A 23,159-nucleotide genomic window follows, 5' to 3' on the forward strand; every position below is an offset into this window, starting at 1 on the left:
AGAAGCTGGAAATTCTTCTGAAATGTCAGACTGGATGTCTAACAAAGGGATCATATGATTACGCCGGGCTGAGGCCCGTATGAAACAACCCAGAGCATGTGGATGAGTAAAGCCACGTGTAAACATGTTGATTGGATGAAAATTAAGTACGAATTCCTCCAGGGTAAGATATACAAGGTTTCTCGCTTCCCTGTGTGTTGGAGAGAGGGAGAGAGAGAGAGAGAGAGAGAGAGAGAGAGAGAGAGAGAGAGAGAGAGAGGACGGGTGTTTGGTGGTTCAACTGCTCCAGAATTTTTAAACCTTTAAACCTCTTGGATGACGGATTTGTTTTGGTTTGGGGTTTGTGAGTGTAACATGTCCAAAAGTCAGAAACGTCTGAGTATTATGCCTAGTTCACGCTACACTACACGATTGCTGCCCTGATTTTCGCTTGTAGACAGGTTGCCACTAGTTGTGGCAGCTCGGAGGCAAACTGGCTTGTTGCTGATCCACACGGTGTCCATTTTTTCCAAAAAAGACCTGGAATGCTGATTCATCTGACCACGATACACGTTTCCACTGTGTGACGGTCCATCCTAGATGCCTCCGAGCCCAGAGAAGTCGACGCCGCTTCTGGACATGGCTACCATGAGGCTACTTTGTGGCATTTGTGCATGTAACTCTGTATTGTAGTGCTTGACAAAGGTTTGCCAGAGTAATCCCTCACCCATGTGGTTATATCAGCTATTGTTGAGTGGCGGTTCTTGATGCGGTGCCGTCTGAGGGATTAAGTGTGCACCCTCGGCCTTTACGCACTGAAATTCCTCCTGATTCCTTGAATCGTTTAATAATATTATGCACTGTAGAGGGAGAAATATGCAAATCCCTTCCGATCTTTCTTTAAGGTTTATCGTTTTTAAACATTTCAATCATTTTCTCACACATTTGTGGACAAACTGGAGATGCTCTGATCATCTTTGCTCATCAAAGACTCGGTGCTGCTTTTGTACCAAACCTTGATTACAATCACCAGTTAAAATCACATAATTATTTCGTGTTTTCACCTCATTACTAGCCCTAAACTGTCCCCGTCCCAACTTTTTTGGATGTGTTGCAGGCCTGAAATGCAGGAATGGATGCTTATTAACAAATGAAATGAAGTCGAGCAGATAAAACATGAAATATCTCAGGTTCAAACTGTCTGAAATCTAATAAAAGTCAAAGTAAATGTATTTTTTTAATTATTATTTGCTTTTTCCATGCCATCCCAACCTTTTCTGATTTGTGGTTGAGGTTTCCACTACAGTTCATACTGAAGTGCTAGTAATGACTATTAAATGTATTTTAATGTGAAGTTTAAATATGCTTTGTTGCGCAATAGAGCCGCTCTGCCACTGATTGGTCGCGTCTCATGCTGTGAAACGCTACACACCCGAAACAGATGAAGCGCTAACAAGTGTGACACACTTACAGAAATGATCAACAGTTTAACTCAACCAGACTATAAATTACTCCAGAGGAAAAACCCTCACTCGGTCGAGAGGCTTGATGAGACGACGTAAATGATGTAAACAGCTCAGACGCTGGCGCGCTTCGTTACTAACGAGCGCCGGGTCGCTTAGCCTGCCAGAAAAACAACACGGGCGGGAGGACAAACTCTCCGCGTATCAGACGGCGGGTGAATTTACGACTTCATTTGTTCTCTGTCCAAACTAATTATGGAGTTTTAATCAGGCAGTTATTGAGCTGACGGGTCTGGCCAGAGTTTAATCAGGAGTACAGATCAGTCAACAGCGAAAAGTATGTGAATACCCCTTCACAAATGATATAAGGTAAATGATACGCTTTTAACATTGTGGCAATAAAGACACGCTGCAACCAGAGCTGGATTCTGAGTACATCGTATCGAATCCAGCTCTGCCTCACCGGTTCGAGGCTGAGTGGCTGGATGAGCAACGATTGGCCGGTTGCTCAGTTGGGGGGCGGGACAAAGAACCGGATGTGGGTCTCTCTCTGTCAGAATGCGATTACGACCTCTGCCGGCTGATTAAAGGCGCCTGCACAAGAGATGAGGAAGAGTGCCCTTAGGGCGTCTCTCTCCCCGCATGCGACGCTAGGTGGCACAGCACTCATCAATGTGTGGGTGGCAAAAATTATTTGGGGAATTTCCCTTTCTCTTTTTGCTGCCTTTCCTTGAGCGTTGAGCTCACCTGATTTTTTCAAAGTGCCTCCAATGAGACGAACTGTTTGATATGATGCAGTAAAAGCGACACTTGTTTGTTTATTAAGATTTTAACGTCATGTTTTACACTTTGGTTACATTCATGACAGGAGCGGTAGTTACTGGTTACATCAGTTCACAAGGTTATATCAAACACAGTCATGGGCAATTCAGTGCCTCCAGTACACCTCACTTGCACGTCTTTGGACTGGGAGGAAACCAGGGATGTAACGATGCACCACAAGACAGTTAAAAATCGATTCACACGTGTAACGATTCAGATCGGTTTACATGTATTATGAATCGATATACACTTTAAAGAGGAGAAGGCACTGGCGCAATTCACCTCACCTGGTTGACGTCACTACAGGGTTGCCAGGTTCAGAATTTTCCAGCCAAATTTATTTATGTGAGGATAATTTCTTTATTTGTATTATTCATTTATTTTACACAAAAAGGGAAATGTGCAGCATTGTTTTGCATAGTTTGTACCTACCTCAGAAATAGAAGGACGTTCATTATTAAGATCAATAAAAGATAAGCACAAATACAGTATTTTATTTTTAAAGAGAAATAATGAAAGGAAACTTTGTCATAATTTGTCTTATTTCATTTTGTTTAAAAAAAAAAAATAGAGAAAAATCGTATCATGAACCCAGTACCGTAAATCGCATCACATCGTGGGTAGAGCGTATTGTTACATCCCTAGAGGAAACCGGAAGGACCCGGACCGCCCCACCTGGGGACCGAACCCGGGACCTTCTTGCTGTGAGGCGACAATGCTACCCACTTAGCCACCGTACCGCCCAATGAAGGAGTATTGAGCTGACGGATCTGGGGTCTCCAAAAGTATGTGGATACCCCTCCTAATCATACAAATTATATAAGGTGAATGATTTGCTTTTAACACTGTAGCAACATAGTCGCTTACAGTTCACCTGATTGACCCAGTTTGCCACTGATCTTTCAAAGCGCCTCCAATAAGATGAACTGTTTGATATAATGCTGACCGTATGAACAACGCTCAACGTGACTTGTATTAAAACAACAACCAAGGAATTTCATGCAGTAATAATTAAGACAGGTTTAATCTTCCTGTGTCGTTCTTTTAGTACTTTAAACCAAATTAAGCTTTTTTTAAACGATAAGTGTTTTAGACTCTCGGAAAAGCTGATTCTCACAATTTGTCAGCACCCCGAGCTATAACACGAGTTTAAAAGTGAAACAGGAGAAAAATCCAGATAGACAGGGATACATGTAAAGCTTTCAGAGTGGATTTGATGGTTATTCCACACAAATGCAGATTCGTCCCATATTCGCACTTTGATGACGTTTTACCGCACCGCTCAAGCCGAGAGCTGAGCAAAGCGGCATGTTTTTGGGATGCTCTTAAAATTGTGGCTTATCAGTGTATATTGGTGCATTTGCCAAACCATGTGTTAACTGTAAATATTAGTGCGGTAGATGGCAACAGGTTTCAAAGTGTTCTGTGAACAAATTGAAGGCTAAGCATCGGGCGTGGATTGTGACCTGGACCCAAGGAGGATGGGGGTCCCTGCTGAGTCTGATTCCTCTCGAGGTTTCTTCCTGTCATTTTAAGAGAGTTTTTCATGCCACTGTTGCCCTCGGCTTGCTCAACAGGGGTTTTTGATCTGTCAGTCCCGGATTCTGTAAAGATGCTTGGAGACGACGTCTATTGTAAAAAGCATATATATAAAAAAAATGGACTTGACTTGAGTATTTTTGGTTCCAAGCTGAACAACGCAGCAGTAAGTGGGGCAAAACAACCGTTTAACAGATTAGTCAGTGGTTCGACTGTATTTAGAAATGAGCTTTCTGGGTAAACTGTGTATTTCCAAATACGTTTTCCTTCATTTCCTCCAGCTTTGAAGTCCAAACGTCTTTATTTTCTTTAAAGTGTTTATATACAAAAAAATGATCCCATAATCTAAATCTTTAATCCTCTTAGCTGCCCGGTCCATCAAAATAGTTTGGACTGGTGTTTGGTTTATGTTTTTTTGAAGAATTTGGGAAACCCGACTTCAAACGAGTGAGTTCGTGCCTCATTCGTGTCTCACAACTGTCAGACGTAGCGGTAAAGCCGCTTACTCATGATCAGTCATAATAAGTCATGCGTAGTTGTTGGTTTACACATACATACCGAATGCGAGAGTGTATGCGTGTGTGTCAGGTCGGCTGGATATTTGTGGTTGGTGGTGTGGTGTTTTGGGGGATCCTGAGAGTTAATAGCCGGCTTTAACACATCAATCGACGGCGCTGATATTAAAAAAGGAAGAAAAAAAACTCTGAACAGAACACTAACCAGAGAAACCTCGACCCTTGAGCTCAAGCACGGCGACACGTTTTACCGACGCGGCTCCAAACATTTTGAAACGGCGGCGTTCGGAGGCGGCGTTCTGCTTTCAGAGCCGTAGAGGCAAAAAAGATCTGAAAACAATACGCTCCCCTGCCTGGCTTAAATATTTGGAGCAGTTCAAGGTTTGCCAAATAAACAGTGATGAAAAACCCAAATCGGGTTGGGGGGGCGCGATCACATCTGCTGCCATGGCGACATTCGGCAGCCTCTCCCTGCAGCTTCTTCTGCTCAGTAACACGTTCACATCATAATGTGTGTAAAATGAGAATTTTTCATACACTATACACAAAAGTATTGGGACACCTGACCGCCAGCTTGTTGGACATCTTATTCCATTCTTCTGGGAAGCCTTTCTACAAGACTTCTACAAGAGTGTGCCTGTGGGAATTTGTGCCCATCAAACTTCACGTGTATCTGTGTTTATCTGGATTTTCCTCACTGTTTCACTTTAAAACTTGTGTTGTAGCTCGGGGTTTAGAGAAATTGTGAGAATCGGCTTATTATTATTTAATGACTATTATTTAATTATTATTACTATTAATTATTATTATCATCATTAACATATTATTAATTATTATTATTGTAGTCACTTAATCATTATTATTATTTAATTATTATTATTATTTATTATTATTATTAGTATTAATTAATTAATTAATTAATATTACTATTTAACTATTATTGTTTTTGATTATTATTATTTAATGACTTATTTAGTTATTATTACTATTAATTATTATCATCATCATTATTAATTATCTACATATTATGAATAATTATTATTGTAATTAATAACTTAATCATTATTACTCAATTATTATTATTATTTAATTATTATTGTTATTGATTATCTACATATTATGAATAATTATTATTGTAATTAATAACTTAATCATTATTACTAAATTATTATTATTATTTAATTATTATTGTTATTGATTATTAGTATTTAATTATTATTATTTATCATCATCATCATTACTAATTATTAACATATTATTTATTATTATTGTAGTCACTTAATCATTATTATTTAATTATCATTAATTATTATTATTAGTAGTATTTAAGTAATATTATTATTTATTATTATTAGTATAATTTAATTAAAATTATTTAATTATTATTGTTATTGATTATTATTATTTAATGACTTATTTAATTATTATTACTATTAATTATTTTTTACATCATTATTATTAATAATTATTAACATATTATTAATTATTTTTATTGTAATTAATCACTTAATCATTATAATTTAATTATTATTATTTATTATTATTAGTATTTAATTATGTTTATTATTTAATTATTATTGATTATTATTATTTAATTATTATTATTAATTATTGTTATTTCTCTGCGACCCATTTTTTGGCTAATTAAACAAACATAATGTAAGAGACACAAAAAGAAATGAACTTGTACACGGACGCCCGCTGTGAAAAACTCTAATGCTTCTAAAAACTCGATGCAGCATTTCTGAGCACAACACAGCAGAAAAGATCTTCTCAAACCAGATCAGAGCCTTAACACAAGCCCTCTGTGTTAAAGCTCCCATCAGAAATATGGATCTTATAATCCTGTTTACTGCCAGAGTGCCCGGAGTCTGCCCACCGTCCCGCAGCCATCAGCTCATCAGCAGATAAGGTGGAGGAAACTCGCTCGGCACTCGCCGCCACCCAGGATGGACCTTACACGGACGAGGCTTCAGGCACGTTACCGCCCTGGTACCGAACACGGTTATAAACAAGCCAGGAACTCGACAAAGAGGAATAAACACAAGCTTCTATGCTGGATTATCAAAGCGCAAACAAATGGACAGCTTCAATTCTCCAGTCACCTTCATTAATTATTTCCTTTTATCATGTATTAAGTGATAATTGCAAAATGCTGAGATTCATGGCGCTCATTTGGCTCTTGTTTACGGCATCAAAGTCGCACATTCTTGCCTATAAACAAGGAAACAAGTGCTCTAAGCATTCGCAGATTTCCCGTGTGAAAAATCGGACCAATGGTGGCTGTTTCTAATGAGCGTCTCACAGGCACGAATCAACCAATTACACGTTTTAGAGTTTGTAGCGATGCCGCGCCGACGCTAGCTTTAACAGTTATAACTCGGTCGTTTTACTGCTTCCTCTGTGTTGTGGCGTTCACGTCTACATTTCTTGGCGGCTGTTTTGGAGTTCAAGTTTACGCTAAACTGTGGGGCTTATTGTGTTCATGCTGGTCAACAAAAACGATCACACGCTGTGCCAAAGCTGTAATTGTACGAAGGTTCTTCAAAAAGTTTCCGCACTTTTAAAACTCGATTTATTAAGAATTTTGAAACAAATCACATCACTTTTCTACAGTCGCCTTCAAATGCTTTTTTTTCCCCAGAGTCGTACCAACTTTTCAATACCATTAGCAAAACATGTTTTAGGTTGAGCGTGTAGCAACTGATGCGCCGCTTTCACATCATCATCACATGAAATTATTATCATTTAATTATTATTAGTATTAATCATTTTTATTTAAATATTATCATTTAATTAGTGTTATTATTATTATTATTGTTATTATTACTTAATTATTATTATCAATTATTATCATTTAGTTATTATTATTATTAATTATTTAAATATGATCACTTAATTATTGTTACTATTATTGTTATGATTATCACATGAAATTATTATCATTTAATTATTATTATTATTATTATTATTAATAACTATTATTTAAATATTATCATTTAATTATTATTATTAATTATTATTTAAATATTATCATTTAATTATTATTATTAATTATTTAAATATGATCATTTAATTATTGTTATTGTTATTATTTAATTATCATTAATTATTTTTTTATTATTATTGTTAATATTTAATTATTATCATTAATTATTTGTATTATTATTATTGATTATCATTATTATCATTTAATTATTATTATTTTTATTAATTATTATTTAAATATGATCATTTAATTATTTTTATTATTATTATTATTATTATTATTATTATTATTATTATTGTTATTTTGTTTTTTTTCCTGCAACCCATTTTTTGGCCAAAGTCGCTTTCCAGAGTTGTACCAACTTTTTAATGCCATCAGCAAAAAATGTTTGTGGTCGAGTGTGCTTTCACGTCAGCTGCACATGAAAATCTTCTTCCCCTTAAAGCTTCATAAAGGCGTAAATCAGATGGCGCTAAATTTGGACTATAAGCGTCTCTCAGTCACGACCGATTACTCCTCCTCCCACCCTCACCGCTTCCAACCACAATATAACAGTGCGGAGACTTTTTGAAGATTCCTCGTAGATGTCGTAATGCTAACTGGTGCAGCCACAGGTGTTGCACTACTTTCAGATAGGCTTTCAACTGGTGGTTCAATCTAGCTGATGAGGTGGATGTGTCCCGACAGCTTATCGTACCCCTCTGGTTGAGAGGCTGCATAGTTACAGGCAGTCACAGGGTCTGTCCGAAAACCTAGTGATCTCTCTACATAGATGCATTTTACATCATCCTACACTCCCGACAAGAAGGCGTGTCTAAATTCTTAGATACATTAAAATGCTGCCTACTGAGGTGCCTTGTTTCGAAGCGGTAATCTGACACAACTTGTCTCGAATATGGAGCAATCAAGCAAGTTCTTGTCAAATGTAAAAAAATTCTCATTGCTGTTTAATTTGTATAAAGGTGTAATTACACAAGTGTCATTTATTAGCAAATCCAGGCTTGTAACTGACTTTTTCGGTACACAGAGGGAGACGTTAGCTGGGATGCTAGCGGGTTGTGCCGCCTCAGTCCATTGGTTTGAATGGCCTGAGGCTAACTGTGTTAACTTAGTAAGCAAAAACTGCGGTGCCGTAATCGCTGTCTAAATAATCGGCCTTCTAAGTTTGATGTCTGATTAGAATCTTCTCTAATTAGGCAGCTGCCCAGGAACGCAGTAGGCAGCTCACTAGGTTTTCAGACAGACCCACAGCGTCCACCGTTTAATGCACTTAAACTGAAGTTCATCATTAGGAAGAGAACCAGACATTGGTGACCACAGACTGCTGAGCAGCTGAAGTCACGTTTCATGCAAGAATGAACCAGCAAAAGTGTCCTCAGTTCCCAAAGCATTAAAGGTTTGTGTGGTTACAGTGTAAACAGAGTACTCACCATGCTGGATGTCCTTCATGTCGAGGTGGAGGCTGGACATGAGAATCCCGACGGCCTGAGAACGTTTGTTGTTTAGCAGCTTCACCACCTGCAACACACACACAAGCAAAAATATATATATTAGTGCCCAGGTTTACCAAAACAATTGTAGTTTTACAACTACTGACTGTAGTCCGTCTGTTTCTATGCATACTGTTTTTTAACCTGCTTTCATGCTGTTCTTCAATGGTCAGGACCCCCACAGATCAGGTATTATTTAGGTGGTGGATCATTCTCAGCACTGCACTGATACTGACATGGTGGTGGTGTGTCAGTGTGTGTTGTGCTGGTATGAGTGGATCAGACACAGCAGCGCTGCTGGAGTTTTTAAATACCGTGTCCACTCACTGTCCACTCTATTAGACACTCCTACCTAGTTGGTCCACCTTGTAGATGTAAAGTCAGAGACGATCGCGCATCTATCGCTGCTGTTTGAGTCGGTCATCTTCTAGATCTTCATCAGTGGTCACAGGACGCTGCCCACGGGGCGCTGTTGGCTGGGTGTTTTTGGTTGGTGGACTATTCTCAGTCCAGCAGTGACAGTGAGGTGTTTAAAAACTCCAGCAGCGCTGCTGTGTCTGATCCACTCATAGCCAATGATCCACTACCTGCATAATACCTCTGTAGTGGTCCTGTGGGGGTCCTGACCATTGAAGAACAGGGTGAAAGCAGGTAAAAACAGTATGTAGAGAAACAGATGGACTACAGTCAGTAATTGTAGAACTACAAAGTGCTTCTGTATGGTAAGTGGAGCTGACAAAATGGACAGTGAGTGTAGAAACAAGGAGGTGCATTAGGACCCCCCCCCCCCCCCCAATAAAATGTGCATGACAATATCTATTTTTACTCTCTCTCTCTCTCTCTCTCTCTCTCTCTCTCTCTCTCTCTCTCTCTCTCTCTCTCTCTCTCTCTCTCTCCATTCTAATTCGCCCACTCGCTTCCCTCAGACTGAAAACCCTCCACTGCAATTATTTAATCAAGGAAACTTAGCCTGGGGCCGATTCTAAATGGACGCCATTAATTTCTAATCTTTCACGGAGATTTTCCCCATCTGTCTCTGCGTCACTCATCATTTTCCCTGTTCCTCTAATTGGCCCGGAATTGGTTTCCGTGGGAGCGGGAGAGGTCAGACAGGAGCGGACGAGAATCGGACGTGGTTCGTTGGTTCACTGCGATGGACGGACGGCGCCGTACTTTGGCGTATTGGATCGCGTTCGCAGAAATGCGATCCGCTTCTGCGTGTTCTGTGGATGCCGGATTCCCTCGGGCGCGTAAACAAGCCCTGAACGTTGCATGCGAAGCGGCACGGTCACCGAGTCGTTCAGTAAAAGCCGCGCTAAAGGAACGGGACTGGTACCGGGGGTTGGGGGGGGGGGCGGCGGTTACCCACATATCCATTAAGCTCGTTACCGCTGGTTTTAGTAAAACTATGTGTGGTCATGCTTCCTCACCAGGCACGTCGTAACGCTCGTCAGGCTATTCCACAGTCGCATTAGTTCAGTGGTATGTGTGCTGTGGGTCGGGCCCCTCTCAGAGAGTAAAGGATGTATAAATATACAGTACACGGATACACCGAGAAAACAGCTCCAATTCACTGAGACCTGGACTCCACAAGACATCTAAAGAAGCCGTGTTTACGTTACATGCCAGCTCTTGAGGAGGGAACGATACACACATGCCCGGTGTCCACACGATCATGGAGAAACATAACGTGGATCCACTGAATGTATTATATGACTTGAACCAAATGATCATGTTTTATTTATTTGTGGTCTGTATCCCCCCCCCCCATCTGTCCATCTGTCTATCTGTCTATCTATCTATCTATCTATCTATCTATCTATCTATCTATCTATCTATCTATCTATCTATCTGTCCGTCCGTCCGTCCGTCTGTGTCTGTCTCTCTCTCTCTATCAGTCTGTCTATCTACCTATCTAGTGATCAATCTATCTATCTCTGTCTATCTATCTATCTATCTATCTATCTATCTATCTATCTATCTATCTATCTATCTATCTATCTATCTATCTATCTATCTATCTATCTATCTATCTATCTATCTATCTATCTATCTATCTATCTGCCTGTCTGTCTGTCTGTCTGTCTGTGTCTATCTACCTGTTTGTCTCTCTGTCTGTCTGTATATATATATATATATATATATATATTTGTGTGTGTCTTTCTGTTTATCTATCTGTCTGTCTGTCTATCTATCTATCAGTCTATCTGTCTGCCTGCCTGTCTGTCTGCCTGCCTGTCAGTCCGTCTATCGGTCTGCCTGTCTATCTATCTATCTATCTGTCTGTCTGTCTGTCTGTCTGTCTGTCTGTCTGTCTGTAGGGTTAAGGGACTTTCTCAAGGGCCCAGAATCAGCAACCTGGCAGTGGTGGGGCTTAAACCAGAGACCTTCTGATTACTAGTCCAGTACCTTAACCACTAGGCTACAGCTGCCTATGTCTGTCTGTCTGTCTGTCTGTCTGTCTGTCTGTCTGTCCCCGTCTGTCTTTTCAGCTGCCAGTGTTGGGTTCACAGAGCCGTATCACGTACAAAGAACCATGCTAACCTCCATGTGGACCACATACACACCTGGACATTACATATCGCAGACCCCGCCCAAACTTCCCTCTTTCAAACATGACCAATTGAGTTTGTGTGGACGCCACACTAGGTCAGAGCAGGTCAGTCTGAATCTCAACGTACATTCGTGTAACCTACATACCAAAACACATTCTGAGTAGTTAAGTGTGTGTTACTAGATTCAGTGTGGAACACAGATTAAAAATGAGACCAGATTCTGAAGTTCCTCTACGTTTCAAGTTTTAACCTTTGTGTAACTTTAATTGAGTTTAATTTGTATTAATAAGAATGAGGACGAGTGACGGTATCCAACACCAACAGGACTTCTTTACTGGCTGCTTGTCTAGCAGAATTAAGATATCAGATACATTAGGAAAGACGACACCCGACTACAATGTAACGTCTCTATTAACCCAGGCTGGCATTATCCGATGTATAATGACATTCTTGAGAAATAAAGAGAAAAAGAACACCCTGTCAAAGGACGTGGAGCGACCAAACCTCACACACCCTCTGGGAAAACGCTGCTCTAAGTGACCCTGTTTGAATGTAAAGAATGTCCCGAACTGATCTGAACGCAACAATGAGGAGAAATGCTGAGCGTCAGGATTCCAAAAGAACTGAATAAATAATAATACACAGAGCCGTATTCTCAAAGCAGCTGCGACTAAACGAGACGCTCGTACGTAGTAGTTAAAAATTATTAGCGTGGAAAATGCTGGCGTCTCGATGGCAAATAAACGCACTCGAGCGATTCATAATGTTTTTTTTTTTTTTACGTTCTTGCTTTCTCTAGAGCTCATTACGGGTGTCTGCTGTTTCGTGTTCTCTGCTGCCAAGACGTGACCGCAAACATTAAACAAGCAGAGAGAGAAACAGAATCGCCGAGTCCTCTCAAGGCCTTTCATTCCATTCGAGCAATCTGCTGAAGACGAAAAAAAAAGAACAGAAACGTAAAAGCCAGCGTTTTAATTCGTGTGTGTGAGGAAGGAAAAGCATCTCTGCTACATCGCTGCTGTCGGCCTACAGATGCGGCCGTGCCCCCCACAATCACACAAAAGAAAACATTAAGAAAAGAAACCTTTCAGATGCCAATTATTTTAATCAGTATAACATTTGAGATCATTCCTTAAGGACGGGACTCGAATGCCATTCCTCACCGAACTGTCAATCTTTCTTGCAAAGTGGGGTAGAATTTCTAAATACAATTATTCAGACTGTAATAAAGCCAAAGCCGTCTGAGCACTCGCTTCCAGGGGTGTGGAAGGGAGACCCTCTCAGAAAGAACACAATGTGCATATCAGTATGTGATTGTCAATACTGTAGAATGAATCAAACCGCAGTCAGTCAATCAAACCTTTCAATGCAAAATGGCTCAATTCACACAGCAATATTTCAGTCCTCAATTCCAATTTAAGGTCATTTATGTTACTATTTTAACAGGCTCTGTGTCTCAGGAAGTCTCCGGCCCATGGCAGGCACCACACGTTTATTACTACATTATATAAAGACAGCTCCACTTACCATATAGAAGCACTTTGTAGTTCTACAATTACTGACTGTAGTCCATCTGTTTCTCCACATGCTTTTTTGACCTGCTTTCACCCTGTTCTTCAATGGTCAGGACCCCCACAGAGCAGGTATTATTTGGGTGGTGGATCATTCTCAGCACTGCAGTGACACTGACATGGTGCTGGTGTGTTCGTGTGTGTTGTGCTGGTATGAGTGGATCAGACACAGCAGAACCTCACTGTGACTGCTGGACTGAGAGTAGTCCACCAACCAAAAATATTCAGTCAACAGCTCCCCGTGGGCAGCGTCCTGTGACCACTGATGAGGGTCAAGATGACCGACTCAAACAGCAGCGATAGATGAGCGATCGTCTCTGACTTTACATCTACAAGGCGGACCAACCAGGTAGGAATGTCTAACAGAGTGGACAGTGAGTGGACACAGTGTTTAAAAACTCCAGCAGCGCTGCTGTGTCTGATCCACTCGTACCAGCACAACACACACTAACACACCACCACCATGTCAGTGTCACTGCAGTGCTGAGAATGATCCACCACCTAAATAATACCTGCTCTGTGGGGGTCCTGACCATTGAAGAACAGCATGAAAGGGGGTAACAAAGCATGCAGAGAAACAGATGGACTACAGTCAGTAATTGTAGAACTACAAAGTGCTTCTTTTTGGTACATATATACATAAAGGTTTGCTACTCCCAGGTCATTACGTCCTTTACGACACTTCATATTCATAAAGCTTTTGAATCACGTGTTAGGCACAGCAATATGTCAGAGTTATAGTAGTAACCAAACCTCATTAATGAAGCATGGTGACACTCTCACCATGCACAGTTCACAAAGCAACACTAACAAGTGTGACCGGGGCTCAAAACCAGGTTTTAAGAATTACTATTTGTGCAAGAAGATTAAACCAAATATAGAAAAAAAGCATAAAAAATAAACTCCTTCCAAAATCTTCCAAAACAATTTGTGCTCACATGTTTGATTCCTCCAGCCTCGCCCTCAACCCACTACATGTGCACGTCCCACCGAACTTTGATTAGGAACGACTAGGGACGTATAAATCCCTGTTTTTCCCACTCTGAGATCAGGAACAGATTCTCCATTACACTACAGAGACGAGAACCTTCCCCAACAAAGCGGCCACAGACGCCAAAACCATACCGAGTCGTGGTCCGGAGACGCTGCACTGCTCGTAACCCAGAGCTGGAGGAACACCCTCCTTTCCCTCAGTGAACCGCAGACTCGCCGCTACCACATCTGTGCAGAGTTTGACATTCGGAAGCTCTCGGACTGAAAACGAGAATCTGCGAAACATTCGGATCAATCGAAGCTCGGTGAAATTCTAGATCAGGGTCCTAAATGCGTGAAGGTCTAATGTATATGAGCAGAGACTTGAAAGACAATTCTCTCATGAATTTGATGTACATTCATGTTTTTACTCGACCTCTGTGCTAGCAACGGGGTTCGACTAAAAACAAGGCAACGTGTGTAGCAAAGCTTCAGACAAGGTTACACACAGGGTACTAATGTTTACACAGTGCAGATTCAATGCAATTACTGGGTGTGTGGGTGGGTGTGTATATAAATAAGTATGTGTAAATATATTTTATATATATACAATAGAACCAGTAAAATATGTGTGTAAATATGCACACATTCTATATATATGTAATATAGACATACATATATATTATACACACACGTTCATACCTAAATATATACATTTATTTGCATATTGAATAGTGTGTGTATAATACAAATATATATATATATATTTATTTACACAAATGTTCACTCATACCTAAATATATACATTTATTTGCATATTGTAGTGTATTATATATATATATATATATATATACAGTGTATCACAAAAGTAAGTACACCCCTCACATTTCTGCAAATATTTCATTATATCTTTTCATGGGACAACACTATAGACATGAAACTTGGATATAACTTAGAGTAGTCAGTGTACAACTTGTATAGCAGTGTAGATTTACTGTCTTCTGAAAATAACTCAACACACAGCCATTAATGTCTAAATGGCTGGCAACATAAGTGAGTACACCCCACAGTGAACATGTCCAAATTGTGCCCAAAGTGTCAATATTTTGTGTGACCACCATTATTATCCAGCACTGCCTTAACCTTCCTGGGCATGGAATTCACCAGAGCTGCACAGGTTGCTACTGGAATCCTCTTCCACTCCTTCATGATGACATCACGGAGCTGGTGGATGTTAGACACCTTGAACTCCTCCACCTTCCACTTGAGGATGCGCCACAGGTGCTCAATTGGGTTTAGTCCATCACCTTTACCTTCAGCTTCCTCAGCAAGGCAGTTGTCATCTTGGAGGTTGTGTTTGGGGTCGTTATCCTGTTGGAAAACTGCCATGAGGCCCAGTTTTCGAAGGGAGGGGATCATGCTCTGTTTCAGAATGTCACAGTACATGTTGAAATTCATGTTTCCCTCAATGAACTGCAGCTCCCCAGTGCCAGCAACACTCATGCAGCCCAAGACCATGATGCTACCACCACCATGCTCGACTGTAGGCAAGATACAGTTGTCTTGGTACTTCTCACCAGGGCTCCGTCACACATGCTGGACACCATCTGAGCCAAACAAGTTTATCTTGGTCTCGTCAGACCACAGGGCATTCCAGTAATCCATGTTCTTGGACTGCTTGTCTTCAGCAAACTGTTTGCTGGCTTTCTTGTGCGTCAGCTTCCTTCTGGGATGACGACCATGCAGACCGAGTTGATGCAGTGTGCGGCGTATGGTCTGAGCACTGACAGGCTGACCTCCCACGTCTTCAACCTCTGCAGCAATGCTGGCAGCACTCATGTGTCTATTTTTTAAAGCCAACCTCTGGATATGACGCCGATCACGTGGACTCAACTTCTTTGGTCGACCCTGGCGAAGCCTGTTCCGAGTGGAACCTGTCCTGGAAAACCGCTGTATGACCTTGGCCACCATGCTGTAGCTCAGTTTCAGGGTGTTAGCAATCTTCTTATAGCCCAGGCCATCTTTGTGGAGAGCAACAATTCTATTTCTCACATCCTCAGAGAGTTCTTTGCCATGAGGTGCCATGTTGAATATCCAGTGGCCAGTATGAGAGAATTGTACCCAAAACACCAAATTTAACAGCCCTGCTCCCCATTTACACCTGGGACCTTGACACATGACACCAGGGAGGGACAACGACACATTTGGGCACAATTTGGACATGTTCACTGTGGGGTGTACTCACTTATGTTGCCAGCTATTTAGACATTAATGGCTGTGTGTTGAGTTATTTTCAGAAGACAGTAAATCTACACTGCTATACAAGCTGTACACTGACTACTCTAAGTTATATCCAAGTTTCATGTCTATAGTGTTGTCCCATGAAAAGATATAATGAAATATTTGCAGAAATGTGAGGGGTGTACTCACTTTTGTGATACACTGTATATATATATCATATATACACACACACACACGTTTATTCATACCTAAATATATACATTTATTTGCATATTGTAGTGTATTACATATATATATATACTGTATATATATATATATATATATATATATATATATATATATATATATATATATATATATATATATATATATATATATATATATATATATACACACATTCATTTATACCTAAAACTATACATTTATTTGCATACTGCATATAGTGTGTGTATATATAATATACACATATATTACTTATTTTCTTCTTTTTTTATCTATCTATATATCTATCTATATCTCTATATGTCTAAGTATATATAGGCTACAATCTACATTACTGCTTCTCATATTCATTTATGCCTATATCTAAGATAAATTACATATATATATATATATATATATATATATATATTGTATATACATACATACATACATATATATATATATATATATATATATATATATATATATATATATATACACACATACATACACATTACATATACACATTTCATATACACACATACACATATACACTTATACATGACCATAGATTATTAAATTATATATGGATAATACATATATTTCTGCATATTATTCATAAGAATACATATACTAGTGCTGCTATTATTATTTTTGTTGTATTCCATATTGCATATTGTATATACGCTTATTGTACATATATATATTAGTTCCTTTTTTTTCCTTCAGCTACTGGAGGCCAATAATTTCCTTTAAGATAAAAAATCTATACGGGGGCAGAAATTAAATTATTTGGATGAATTTCACAATAGACCTGATTTTACTGTGATGTCTGATATTAATTTACAATCTTAAAAGTAAAAGTTTGCACACAGATTAAATTTCATGTATTGCTGATTTTATGAATGAAAATAACTCGGTATCTACAGGGAACAAACAAAGGCTTTTCTGCCAAAAATACGAGCACATAATATGGGGTCACTTGATCTATATCGGTTCTGTAAGTGACGATCATCGATATCCAGAATGGCTCGATTCTCCGAGAGACGCAATTCATTATTGGCTGCACATCAGAGAGTCAACAATGGGTCAGAGCGAACCTGGCTCGGGAGTCCAGTTCGGCCACGCTCTTTCTCCTGCCATCTAGATAAAACCAGGGTGCATCAGTATGTGCCGTTTCAGCGCACATACAGCGCACTCATCCACAGTGACCTTCCCGCTAGCCATGGAAGCGTATTTATTAGCATAAGGAGAGTCTCAAGTCCCAACACTTCAATTCCCCCTCAGCCAGAAAAGGGCTATAACCAGGGTGTGGTGAGTTCTGGGAACGCAACTCTGGGTCAGTGTGCCCACTAACGGGTGAATGAAGCTGTCCAGACACCATCTGGGAACGGACCTGATCAGAGCGACTATACATATTCATGGTGGCTCACGGCAAAAGGACATGGAGGAATGCACTGTACAGTTAGCGCTCATGCGTACCAACAGCGCCTACGAGCAGAAGCCTGAGTAATATGAAAGCTTTTATCGGTGCAAACGGACTTGAACTGGACTGGTTCGGTTGGTGGACAGGATTGTACGCGAGGATACGGCCAACAAACAGATGCTTTATCACACACTGATGTCTGTTCGTGCTTTTTTAAAATTACAGTAGAGTACAAGAGAGTGGATTATCTTCAGACGGATGGACTGAAAGATGTGGATACTGTGTTTATCAGTGTGTTTCATTTGTTTGCTTCTTGGAGAGTCTGTTGAAATAACCGCTCGGCCTTAAGATTTAATAAATGGACCAAATGGAATTGATGAAATTAAATTTCATTTATGACTCTAGTAACACACACAATTACTCAGAATGTGATTCTGTCAATCTCAGACACCTTTGTGTCATTTTTACAAGGTTTCTAAGTGAAAGATGGTTGTATATGAGTAACAGGACTAAGGGTAACATGACTTTAAACATAGAATTAGTAAATAGAGGAAATAAAGCAGCATGGAGTCTGGTGATTTAACTCCAAAGTCTTTGGACTGTGGGGGGGAACCCGAGCTCTGCCTGCCGGCTGGGCTGAGCAGCCACGTGATCAACGATTGGCCTGTTGTTCATTTAGGGGTGGGGTATTGAGCCGGATAGGGTCTCCTCGTAACTGATGCAATTACGACCCCTGGTGGCTGATCGATGGCGCCTGCACAGAGACGGGGAGAGAGTGCGGATCAGGGTGTGTCTCTCTGTACACAGTGCTGATCCGCACTGCACTCGTCAAAGTGTGGGTGACAAGATGCGTACGGGTGCCGCCCACGTGTCGGATCGGGGCGTGGGTTAGCTTCGTTCTCCTCAATCAGAGCGGGGATCGACAGTGGTGGAGAGGAAGCGTGACGCAATCGGGCAATTGGACGCGCTAAAAGTCGGGAGTAAAAGGGGAGAAAATGTATAAACAAAATACAAAAAAAAAAACATACAGTGCAACAGATCATGTACATTTCTGTTTAAAATGTGACTTTATACTTGGAATATTTACACATTTTTCAGAAGGATGAATGTGTTAGGGTAACAGAACTGATTGAAAACCTGGTGACGTGACTAAAACATGGATTTTAACCACATTATTATACATTTCTTATGGAAAATACATATTAAAATATAGATGGGATTTGGAGTCACCAAACAATGCAAGGACAAAAGGATTTCTGAAAGATTTGACACTGATATTTCATTGTAAAGTATCGTGTTACAGACATCCCAAGTTGCAAAAACTCATTTCAGGGAGGTACCCAGACCTCGACCTCGACCCCCCAAGCCCAAAAAACCACAAAAAAAGCTAAAACAACCTCTCGCACACACCACAGGATAGGGCTGATAACAGAACTTTTAGGAGCTGCTAACTGAGCTACTAAGCTAACTGTTCGAGTCACAAACACATTAATGTGTACTACATAGTGCACTAGATAGTGTGAAAGATAATAGATTTATGTTCCCTACATAGTGCATTAGATTGTATATTAGAAAAGAATTTATGTTCCTTACTTAGTGCACTAGATAGTGTACTAGATAATAGACTTATGTTTCTTACATAATGCTTTAGGTAGCGTATTAGTTAACGGATTTGTGTTCCTTACATAGTGCACTACATTGTATGTCAGATCACGGATTTACGTTCCCTACATAGTGCACTAGATAGTGAATTAGATAACACATTCATGTTCACTACATAGTGCACTAGATAGTATAACTAGATGATGATTTGTGTTCCTTACATAGTGCACTAGATAGTGTATCACATAATTAATTATGTTCCCTACATAGTGCACTAGATTGTATATCAGATAACGGATTTATGTTCCCTACATAGTGCACTCGATTGTATATTAGAAAATAATTTATGTTCCTTACTTAGTGCACTAGATAGTGTACTAGATAATAGACTTATGTTTCTTACATGATGCTTTAGGTAGCGTATTAGTTAACGGATTTAGGTTCCCTACATAGTGCACTAAATTGTATATCAGATAACGGATTTATGTTCCCTACATAGTGCACTAGATAGTGAATTAGACAACTGATTTGTGTTCCTTACACAGTGCACTAGATTGTATATCAGATAACGGATTTATGTTCACTACATAGTGCACTAGAAAGTATAACTAGATGATGATTTGTGTTCCTTACAAGGTGCACTAGATAGTGTATCACATAATTAATTATGTTCCCTACATAGTGCACTAGATTGTATATCAGATAACGGATTTATGTTCACTACATAGTGCACAAGATAGTGAATTAGATAACACATTCATGTTCACTACATAGTGCACTAGAAAGTATAACTAGATGATGATTTGTGTTCCTTACATAGTGCACTAGATAGTGTATTACATAATTAATTATGTTCCCTACACAGTGCACTAGATTGTATATCAGATAACGGATTTATGTTCACTACATAGTGCACTAGATAGTGAATTAGATAACACATTCATGTTCACTACATAGTGCACTAGAAAGTATAACTAGATGATGATTTGTGTTCCTTACATAGTGCACTAGATAGTGTATCACATAATTAATTATGTTCCCTACATAGTGCACTAACTTGTATATCAGATAACGGATTTAATACGCGTGTGGGGGGGGGGGTTTGTACATATAACGTTCTAGGGACGGAAATGGCACCGATTCGGCTGAACGGCTCTGGGATTGTATTAGCGGAGGATGTGTTTATTATGGCCGATGCAACAGTGCAATCAGATCATTCGGTTTACAGCCGAGTGGCTTGATGCTCGACTCACCTGCTTGGTCTTGGATCTGGTGATGGTGTCCGACAGGGGCTTCTTCTTTTCTTTCACTGCGGTTTTGGAGAAAAGCTCCACGAACTCGTCGAAATCCACCGTCGGCTCGTCGATCTTCTCCCAGATCAGGGGGTTTGTGTCTCTGAGGATGGACAATAAATATTGACTATCACTTCCTTAACAAAACTCATGTGAAGCATTACATAAATGGCATTTACTAAATACTATTAACATAACTGGGAATGAAGCAGGTGTGTGTTGCAGATACAGATGTTAGATATAAAGATTGGCTGATACTCAACACTGATCTAGAGCTCGCTCGCTCACTCACTTTCTTAACCGCTTATCCAATCAGGGTCGCGGGGGAGCTGGAGCCTATCCCAGCTTTTCAATGGGTGCAAGGCACACAGTAACACCCTGGTCGAGGCGCCAGTCCATCGCAGGGCAGACACACATACACACATTCACCTATAGGGCAATTCAGTGTCTTCAATTAACCTGACTGCATGTTTTTGGACTGTGGGAGGAAACCCACGCAGACACGGGGAGAACATGCAAACTCCGCACAGAAAGGACCCGGACCGCCCTGCCTGGGGATCGAACCCAGGACCTCCTTGCCGTGAGGCGACGGTGCTACCCACCGAGCCACTGTGCAGCCCCTGATCTAGGACGGTCATCCTTATAGAAACTGGGTCTGTTCGAAAACCTAGTGAGCTGCCTTGCTGCCTACTTGTGCAGCTGCCAAAGTAGAGAGGAGCCGTTGCGTCTGTTCTCTCCAGGCAACTCCATATAAATGCCCATGGTCACTAGGTACTGCTTTTGGTTACGACGGAATGTAAGCATGCCAAACACAACTAGAATACAAACTAGTGAGACAAAATAGATGTTGGTAAGTAAGGTTTACTTTCTGGCATGGAGCTGAATCCGGGTCCAGTAGAGGGGCTTCATCGGGCGTGGCGGCTCGACTGGACCTTTCCGAGGAGCTTTCTCCTGAGCCGCCGCCAGAGCGTACAGTCCGAAAGGAAGGGGAGGAGGGCCGCATGCACCTGGGAAGACAGGAGCTGGGGGGACAGAAAGTCCTGGTGGAGGAGGTGGAGGAGGAGGAGGTGGCGGTGCCCCTGTGCCGGGTAAGGGTGGCGGCGGTGGGGGTGGAGCGCCCGTTCCAGGTAAGGGTGGAGGTGGTGGAAGTACGGGTACTAAAGCTTGGCCTGGTAGAGGTGGAGGAGGTGGGGGTACAGGTAATGCAACCTGGCCAGGTAAAGGTGGAGGAGGTGGAGGTACAGGTAATGCAACCTGGCCAGGTAAAGGTGGAGGAGGTGGAGGTACAGGTAATGCAGCTTGGCCTGGTAAAGGTGGAGGAGGTGGGGGTACAGGTAATGCAACCTGGCCAGGTAAAGGTGGAGGAGGTGGGGGTACAGGTAATGCAACCTGGCCAGGTAAAGGTGGAGGAGGTGGGGGTACAGGTAATGCAACCTGGCCAGGTAAAGGTGGAGGAGGTGGAGGTACAGGTAATGCAGCTTGGCCAGGTAAGGGTGGAGGAGGTGGAGGGACAGGTAATGCAGCTTGGCCAGGTAAGGGTGGAGGAGGTGGAGGTACAGGTAATGCAGCTTGGCCAGGTAAGGGTGGAGGAGGTGGAGGGACAGGTAATGCAGCTTGGCCAGGTAAGGGTGGAGGAGGTGGAGGGACAGGTAATGCAGCTTGGCCAGGATGAGGTGCTGGTGGTAAAGTAGTCCCAGGTAATAGTGGAGGAGGTGATGGAGGGGGCAAAGCTCCTCCAGGCAAGGCTGGGGCCGGTGGTAAACCAGGTAATGAGGGTGGAGGGGGAGGTGCAGGCCATTGTTGCTGGCAGACACACTTAAACTGTCCCGCTTTAGGAGAACCAGTCCCTGTGGCCTGAGAGTCCTCCGTCGTATCCAGCGAAGGCTCGGCCGAGCGTCCCCGCTCCGATGAAGGCACTTTAAACGTAAAGCTCTCGTCTATGGGCGACGTCTGAACCGATCTGGCCTCTGACGCCAGCAGGGCGCTGGTCTCGGTCTGCAGGTCCACGTGGCACACGTCCGGTAAGACGCCGTCGTCCCCGCCGCACTCCTGCTCCTGCGCGAGGACGTCTCGGTCCGGCAGCGGGTGCTGCTTCTCCAGCTCGGCGATTTTGCTGCGTAGGTCCTCGATGGTCTGCTCCAGCTGTTGGATCACGGTCACGTGTTCCTGCTTCAGACGCACTGTGCTCAACACCGAGCCTTCCTGCGAGACGGGAAATAGACATTAGAGACGCGATTTAAAAGTGTTTCAGCCAACAGGTGTAATATATTAATTATATAAAGGAAATGATTTGCTTCCAACTGTACAGCAACAGGGTTTTAACGTCATGTTTCACACACTTGGGTTACATTCATGACAGGACAGGTAGTTACTAGTTACACCAGTTACTGGTTACCATGGTTGGACTCTGGGAGGAAACCGGAGCTCCCGGTAGAACATGGACACACCACTCAGACCGCTCTACGAGGGAATCGAACCCAGGACCTTCTCGCTGAGCCGGCA

At 41.4% G+C, this 23,159-nt stretch overlaps 1 protein-coding gene across 3 annotated transcripts in view; it reads right to left on the minus strand.

The window, feature by feature from the left end:
- Positions 1-23,159, minus strand: part of fmn2b (formin 2b) — a 91,017-nt gene that overhangs the window by 50,247 nt on the left and 17,611 nt on the right. For all 3 annotated transcript variants that reach the window (XR_010013794.1, XR_010013793.1, XM_063002779.1), the window contains exons 5-7: positions 21,523-22,859; positions 20,619-20,760; positions 8,738-8,825 (exon numbers count right to left, since the gene is read on the minus strand). Coding sequence is in view for 1 of the 3 variants with exons in the window: in XM_063002779.1 (XP_062858849.1) it covers positions 8,738-8,825; positions 20,619-20,760; positions 21,523-22,859 (1,567 nt within the window). In the remaining 2 variants the exon portion in view is untranslated. The remainder of the gene's footprint in view (positions 1-8,737; positions 8,826-20,618; positions 20,761-21,522; positions 22,860-23,159) is intronic.

The sequence above is a fragment of the Trichomycterus rosablanca genome, chromosome 10, assembly GCF_030014385.1.
Source record: "Trichomycterus rosablanca isolate fTriRos1 chromosome 10, fTriRos1.hap1, whole genome shotgun sequence".
NCBI lineage: Eukaryota > Metazoa > Chordata > Actinopteri > Siluriformes > Trichomycteridae > Trichomycterus > Trichomycterus rosablanca.